At 38.5% G+C, this 8551-nt stretch overlaps 1 protein-coding gene and 1 long non-coding RNA gene across 2 annotated transcripts; both read left to right on the plus strand.

Annotated features, from left to right (window-relative positions):
* Positions 284–6201, plus strand: LOC18792609 (putative disease resistance protein At1g50180). Its single transcript, XM_020554317.1, has 3 exons — positions 284–497; positions 1721–5101; positions 5389–6201. Exon 2 carries the CDS (start codon positions 1882–1884, stop codon positions 5077–5079), a length of 3198 nt encoding a protein of 1065 aa, XP_020409906.1. The 5' UTR covers positions 284–497; positions 1721–1881; the 3' UTR covers positions 5080–5101; positions 5389–6201.
* Positions 6468–8066, plus strand: LOC109946459. The gene is made up of 2 exons (XR_002269603.1): positions 6468–6658; positions 7079–8066. It is a non-coding gene; the product is annotated as an uncharacterized LOC109946459 (long non-coding RNA).

Raw genomic sequence — 8551 nt, forward strand, 5'->3', positions numbered from 1 at the left:
TTTGATATTTGACATAGGTAACTGGGCTCCAATTGCTCAAAGGATCGGCCCATTGATCGTAAAAATTGGGCTGTGCTAATTTTGGTCCAAACAACTAAAAAAACTTACCTAGTGCTGCTATCCCAACAATAATACACCGACAATTTAAATGTAACGAAAATAGTACTGTTTTATTATTCAACAAATAATACAATGACACATAAAAAGTTATATCATGTGTCATCGTGTTATTGGCTTGCTGGAAAGTCTTTCTCATCCGATACGGTCCAGGAGAGCGAGCTGTGGACAATTTAGGAAAGGCAAGTCCTTCAATGATTCAATCCCACATCACACAACCGTTCTGAATGGGCCTCTTTCTCCTTCGTCACTACTCTAATCATCAAAGTCTGTGCTCCACTCCACTTACTTCAGATCCGTGATAATGCTCGAAATATAGGTGCTTCTTCCACCTTTGCGCAGGCATGAGGATATCACTTTGGCAATTTTCCCAGATCCGGGTAATTTTCACAAGCTTTCTTTGATGCACAATTGTCTGTTCTACTATTTCTTTAGTTAAAGAAAGATTTAAAGAGAATCCTGGTTTTGGCAATATGAGTAGATTAACTGATAGAAATAGAAAAACACTTTGATATAATATGTTTGAATGAATCTGTAATTATTGTTGAGGTTGAATAACTAAATTAAATAAATTATTTGAAATTTATGTATTTCTTCTTTTTGTTTGCCTTGTTAACTTATTTGGTTGTTTATGTTTCGAACATCAAATCCCATCCTTTTCCAGAATACAATTTAATGTATATATTTTCTATTCTTGTACTAGACCTTTGATTACACAGCTTTCTTTGATTACTTTTTATTCAACAATTGTGGTTCATGATCTCCTCCAACAAAGTAGAAACTGATTGCTGCTGGACTACTGGCTATTGGCTTTTGATTACTTGGGTTTCATGTTTATTTCTGTGTTGTTTTGGGGGTTGGGGATGGTGATGGGTTGTTTGTTTATTTTTCTTTCATTTCTGAATTTCTTTAACGTGTCCGTACTAAACGATAAAAATGTTTCATTGTGAAATATTGTAGTCAAGAGAGAGTTTATGTGCTAGACTTACAATGATGTATAAAGAACTCATAATTTGTTGGACTGCCTTCTGGATTTCCCAAGTTTCTCTAGCACGTTGAAACTTGATGTTTTTCTGGTAAATTTCAGTTTGGTACCCTGAACTTGCACTCTTAAGGCGTGTTTGTCCGTGCACTCTCAATTTTAACAATAAAGTACCCTATATTTGTAAATTTGTTGCAATGTAGTTCAGCTTAGAAATTATGATGGCTGTTAAAGAATCTGTTAAGTGATGATGTGGCAAACATGGGACCCGATTTATTAAAATCCAATTAAAAAATATATAAAAAACAAAAAAATATTATGAAATTGAAGGAAAGAAAACAGAAGGGGGGAGGGGGCCTGTGGTTGTGGGCTGGGGTTCTGGGTTCGTTGGGGCGGAATGTTTAAAGAAGGGGGTCCCACGTTTGCCACATCATCACTTAACAGATTCTTTAGCAACCATTCTAACGGTAGAACCACATTGCAACAAATTTACAAACGTAGGGTACTTTATTGTTAAAATTGAGAGTGCTGGGACAAACACCCCTCAAGAGTGAGAGTTTAAGGTACCAAACTGAAATTAACCCTTTTACCATGCTAACTCACTCACTTGTGGCAACGCAGAAACCTAAATTTCAATATAAAAATCTTGAGTACCATTCATCCCAGGCCTCACTTAACTCAGAGTGGTAGGGAACAGCTTCTCCTAGTCACAAAGTTGCTGCAGCTCGTTTTCCAATTTAAGCATTTGCAGCAGGGTTTCAAAATATAAGAGAAGCAGTGGAATGGATTTTTATGTTATTTCTTTGTTTTGTGAGCACGTGAACCAGATTTTTGCACAAAATACAAATCTACTTGTTGGAGTTGAGGAAAGAGTGAGATTGTTTCATGCTGATGTCAGACTGTTAGATTCCTGGTTTAGGGATCGTGAAGTTAGCAAGGAAGACAAGACATCGACCAAGTTTGTCATTTTCAATATCACAAAATTAATGAATGATGCAGAGGATACAATTGACAAGGTTGTCATTAGTAAAATGAAGGTACATATGAGCAGTGGGGTAAGCAAGCTTCTGCATTGTACTTACCATTATGCGGTGCTTCGTGAAGCCTCTATCAAGTTAGAGCACATCAAGAATGAGGTCGAAAGTAACGTTCAGAAAGTCAAGTATTTTCTTCGCCTAAGTCCAAGGAAGAAGAAATTTGAAATTGAGATTGGCAAATTAATTGGGACAGATAAGCTCTATAAGGGTAAAAGGAAGGCTCGTGAATTTGTAACTCCTTTTGAAATTAGTGAGAACTATGGTGGAGCTTCATCCATTATTCAGTATGACATTGATGAAAGCGAGGAAATGCATTCAAGTAAATGGCTCAAAAACAATAATGAAGGCCAAGGTTCATCCAAGAGTGGGGGACCTGATTGGGGGATGTTTTACCAACTTGTGATGCAGGACTTGAAAAGCCACGTACTGATTTTGAAGAATCTTTTAAGAGAAAAAGAAGTTCTCGAAAAGGCAGATACATTACACTCATATATCTCTGAGCTCGAAAGGATTAATGATTTTCTTGAAATCTCTAATGAGCCAGAGAACAAAAATGAAGTCAGGAATACATTTTTTATCCAAATTATGGAATTAATTTTCAAGGAAAAGATTGTAGTTAACTCCTTGTTCAAGAATATTACGAAGCAATCGACGGGACTGGCGAAATATTTCCATCAACGTCAATGTGCAGCAATGCTGAATCAGGCCTTCAGAAAAATAAATAGCATTAGAAATGAGATTAATGGGATAATAGACAACTACAAGAAATATATGGGCAGATTGGAGGGTGAAATTGCGGAAATCCGGAGACCTTTGCTTGATCAGTCTCATATGGATGATATTAATACTGTGGGCTTGGACAATGAGGCTAGTAAACTAGTAAAGCAGCTCACATCCGGAAATTCACAGCTGGATTTGATTTCAATTGTTGGAATGGAAGGCATAGGCAAGACTACTCTTGCCTGGAAAATTTACAATGATCAATCTATTAAAAATAATTTCGATTTGAGTGCTTGGGTTGATGTATCACGGGAAATCAGCTCTGATCAGTATCTGTTGGAATGCTTAGCAAAATGTATCATGCCAGGCAATAACCAGGAATTGCTTAGAATGCCCGAGGACGAGCTCACGAAGACGCTGTATGAACAGTTACAACAGCAGAGGTATCTGATAGTCATGGATGATTTATATTCAGTAGAAGCATGGGATTATGTAAAACGCGTTATTCCAGACAATATGAATGGGAGCAGAATATTGGTCACTACACGTCATCAACAAGTAGCTTCTTATGTAAGCAAGGGCCCTCTGTATTTTATGCATCCTCTCAGTGATGCAGATAGCTGGAAACTTCTATCTGATCTGGCCTTCAGAGGATCAGAATGCCCTTCGACACTAGAGGAAATTGGATCACAAATTGCAAGAAATTGCCATGGAGTACCCCTTGCAATTGTGATTGTAGGGAATTTATTGGCAGGTGAAGAGACTTGGGCACGTTACAGCTGGGTGTATAATAATACACCTAAATGTGTAATTGAGGGTAGTGAGAGAACATTTATGACTTCGACCTTCAATTACTTGCCCCGTGAGTTGAGATTATGCTTTCTTTATTTCGGAATGTTCCCAGAACATTATGAGATCTCTGCCAAGCAATTAATTCAGTTGTGGATTGCCGAGGGATTTGTTCATGAAACGGACAGCGTAGACATAGAGAATGTTGGGGAAAGTTACTTGGAGGAGCTCATCAATTTGGGTTTGGTCCAGGTGGTTGCGAGGAGGACAGATGATGGAGTGAAAACATGCTGTGTACTGGGTCTTTTGCGAGAATTCTGCATTTGGCAGGGTGATGAGATTTATAACTTTTTTAAGACCACCTTCAACAGAGAACATATGTTTTGGAGGCAGACACGAAGACTTGCCATCAGCGAAACGGTTCCCGAGAATTTTTCTGACTACCTAGATCATATTTCTTCTACCATTCGCTCTTTTCAATTGTATGGCACTAGAAGTTTTCTATCCACAATGCAGCAGCACTTAATTATCCGGAAGTTAAAGATGCTGATGGTGTTAAATCTAGGTTCTCTTGTAGTGCTTCAACTTCCTCATGCACTTTGGGAGCTTCATAATCTGAGGTACTTGCGGATTAACGCTCCAAAACTCCAACACATTCCGTTCTCCATATGTGGGCTTTTTAATTTGCAAACGTTAGACATGAGAGAATCGTGTATACACCAGCTACCAGGTGGGGTTTGGAAGATGCAATGGCTTCGACATCTTCACTTCAAAGAACTGAGAATTAAACCTGGCCCAGGTAGTAGGAATAGTACTCTCTGCCCTCTCAAATCATTATCAGGTTTATATGCCGACAGAGCAGCCAGGCTTTTTATGGTGAAGGCCAAATTTGGTAATGTAAAGAAAATAGGATTCAATGGCCCTTCTAGAGAGGTAACATCAGAATTTTTGCAAAGTCTTGACCATCTGAACCACCTTCAGACATTGAAGGTAGTATCACCTGTTGATCTTCCAGATTCAATTGTATTCCCATTGACCCTCACCAAGGTTACTCTGCAAGAAACTGAGCTCCAATCTGTTGATATCCAAACCCTGGAAAAGCTTCCAAACCTTGTGATACTTAAACTACAACAACATTCCGTCACTGGACAGCATCTTTGTTTCAATGGTGGTTTCCCTAAGCTCCGAGTCCTGCATATGGTGAAATTGGATGCCAGGTATTGTAGAGTTGGGAGTGGTGCAATGTGCAGTCTTCAGTGTTTGTTCATCAAAGGGTGCACTGACTTAACGATGTCTTCTGATGACTTGTGTCGCCTCACAAGCCTGAAAAATCTAGAAGTAGTAACTCCCTCAACAGATTTGAGAAACGTGCTCAGTCAGTTGGAGCCCAGTGATCGCTTTACAGTCTTATTGACGGATTCTATTCATCATTAGCAATACTAATGTTTTATTCAAAGTAAGTTTTCTAACATTTATTTCTTCTTCATTGTTCAATACACTTGATATTAAAGTTTCTACTGTTTGTGTCTCCTTCATTGTTCAATACTCTTGAAAGTAAAGTTTCTACTCTTTGTGTCTCCTTCATTGTTCAATATTCTTCTCACAAACCCAACTCGTGTTTGTGCTTTAATTAACTGTCATGTCATTTGGATTTATTTTTTCTTGGTCACGTTAAAGCATGCCACAAAATCCTTAAGCTAACAAAAACCTTTAACTTTGTTTTTTTTTTTTTTTTTTTTTCAGTTACATGGTCAAGTCTGTCTAGTTCTGCCAGACTTGTCATCCTGAAGAGCCTGTGCTATGCTAGGCAATTAGAGGGAGAATCTAATAGCCTAAATTACTTCCCGTGTCATGTTTCTCTAACCTGTCAGCAGCTTCATTCCATTCTCCATGTGTATGAACTACTGAGCAATCCCAACTACCAAGAATCAGATTCTTGCATTCAGAGGGATGAGTCAGACAATACTCCCCTTGAATGAGAGACGGAGGGGCAAAATCAGCTTATACCATTAGCCAGGAAATACTTTGGTCCCAAGGAAGCTTTAAGCCATAAACGCTGATAAGCCCTCCAGCACCATGAGCACTTCCTGGCTCCATCTGCATTCAACTTCAGCACATCAGGAGGGGCAGGAGACCAATCTTGAGCACGAGTATGAGTCTCTCCACTGCAAGCATTACATACCCCACAAGACGCATCATCAGTCATATCCTCCTCGCCACTGCTCATTTGTAAGGAGTGTTTATCTTGAACACCAATCCAGAGAAAAGTTTCAATCCTTGGTCTAATTTTGAGGTTCCACAAAAGCCCCAAATGTTGCCCTCCAACTCATCAGGAAACTTGAGCATGTATTGGTTGCATCATGTACTTTCAATTGCAACCCTTCCTTCAAAGTTTCAAATGGGGAAGCAACACTCGTTTTACTTTTCTTTAGCTACCAAACATTTCCAGTTTTGAGATATTTATTTCTGTATATTTCAGTCCACAATACAGAATCACTTTGCAAGACCCTGCACCCAGTGGTTCATTCTTTATAAGGTTTTCCCTAATTAAAAGTTTATTTGGATCAAAATTAGGGAAATAGCTTAAAATGACACTCATTTCATAATTTTAACTAAAAATACCACCCCTTCCCAATTTTTGTACAACTATCACTTATAAATATAAAATTATTGTTCATTTATTGCTGATTTTTCACCAGTTCAGAAATTTTGTTCTCTCTTAGCTCACATAGCTCTCTCTCTCTCTGGCGCAACTCTCTTTCTCTTTGGTATCTGTCTATCACAGCTCTCTATGTCTCTCTTGGCTCTCTCTCTCTCTAGCACAACTCTCTGTCTCTCTCTTTGCTCTCTTTCTCATAGCGCAGCTGTTTCTCTCTCTAGCTTCGTTATGTCTCTTTCTCCCCTATTCGATCTCTTGCGCTCTGTTTGGAATCGAGAACCCCTCCCTTTAGCTATGTCTTCTGAATAGCTGCTTGCAACCTTGAAGCTCTAGTGGATTGCCGACCTCGAAAAGGTAGTGTTGATGGTTATTTTCTTAATATCAGTGGGATTATATGAAATGGGTTATAGTTTGATTGTTTGGGTTTGTGTTAAATTCATTTTGGCTTTAATTTCTTTGGGTTAGGTTTTGTTGAATATTCATGCTCATTCATCTGGGTTTGTACCAATTGCATTTAGATTGGTCTGGATATGTGAATATTGAAACTTGGGATTTTCCATTTGATGTAGTAGATCTGTATAGTGTGATTCTGATGTGTTACTGGTGTACTGCTGTCATGTTTCTCTTATTTTACAGTCGTATTGCTGTTATATTGCCATTATATTGCTTATATATTGCTGCTATATTGCTGTTATATTGTGGTTATATTGCTATTGTATTGTATGGTTATTGTGGTTATATTGTGTTAATGAAATGTTGTTTTGTCATGGTCAGAAATGGAGACAATTGTTATTCTCGTGTGCTACAATGGAAAATGGGTCACCTCGAAGAAGATGTGCAAATACGAAGGGGGTGACTCAAAAGGCTTAATAGTTCCACGGACCATCAAATTTGCTGAACTGTTGGACCGTGTGCATCAGATTGGTAATACAAACAGCAATGAAGACAAGGTTTGCTTAAAATTCTCAGTTTTGGTGGCCTCGAATGAGTGGAAGCACATAAAGATTGAGGACGATGATGATGTCAATTTTTTTATGAAGTACAATTCCGAGGTAACACCTTCAAAACTAGCTCCCTTACTCGTGAGTATAGAAGATAAATGACTGACAAATGATGTAGTTCATAGTATGCATATCACGACAGATAGTAGTCAGATGAGTCATTCTTCAGTTGCCATTGTTGAAAGCAATGAAGTAACTTGGAATAATACAAATGTCACTGATGTGGGAGGTGAAGTAGGGACAGATTTTATAGATATGATTGATTTTAGCGAGGTGGAGGAGATGCATGGTGGTGATAATGGTACTGAAAGAAATGAAGTGTCAGTGTACTCTGCCCCTCCTAATTTGGGCTGCTTGAAAACAGCTATCTAGTTGCCAATAATGCGTTTAGGAGGAGAATCTGAACCCACTCGTCAACATTATTGGAGTCAAATGGGTGAACAAAATCGGTACAATGCAGTCGGTGTAAATGATGAAGAAGCATATTTGGACAGCGGGTTTTCACGAAGTGATTGGAATCCGAAAATTACAGTTGGGCAAATTTTCTCTAGTAAGAAAGCATTGTTGACGGAGTTACGGTTGACGGCATTAAGAGGCCACTTTGAATTTAAGGTGCAATTCTCTTGTAAAAACAATATTCCATTGCGCAATGTATCTTAGACAATATGATTTGTGTTGCTTTGATAGGTCATGTAAACTCTACTTTTATTTGTGGTGGGTTTCGTGTTATGTTGAATGGGAATTCTTTTAAATTTGCATAATTTGGGTTGCATTGCTACAGCATGCTGTATTGCTGACAGATTGCTATTATATTGAACTTTTATTGTACTGGTATTGCTTCCAAATTGCTATTATAATTTGAGTGCGAAATTAAAGGGACTGGAATGTAATTACAAATGGATCCAAAACATTAAAGTTCTTAGAATTCCTATATTACACAGTTATTGTGATACTCCGACTATACCTTCTTTTCTGATTACAAATTCAGCCGATGCATAGGCCAGATGTAGGGCAAATACAAGGTGAAATGTCCTATGTATTTGACTACATATACTTGTTGAAGGAGCATTACGAATGTTAACCTCAATAGATTGCTCATGTCTTGCCAAGAACACTCTTGAATTTATGCAATGTGCCCAAGCCAGTCCCAAAGCTGGACTCACCCGTTTGCCTGATGTGTCCAGGGACTCCAAGTTTCCCAACCTCACCCCATTCACTTTATCATGTGGCCCAATAAAATCCACCA

The sequence above is a fragment of the Prunus persica genome, chromosome G1 (genome assembly GCF_000346465.2).
Source record: "Prunus persica cultivar Lovell chromosome G1, Prunus_persica_NCBIv2, whole genome shotgun sequence".
In the NCBI taxonomy this organism is placed as follows: domain Eukaryota; kingdom Viridiplantae; phylum Streptophyta; class Magnoliopsida; order Rosales; family Rosaceae; genus Prunus; species Prunus persica.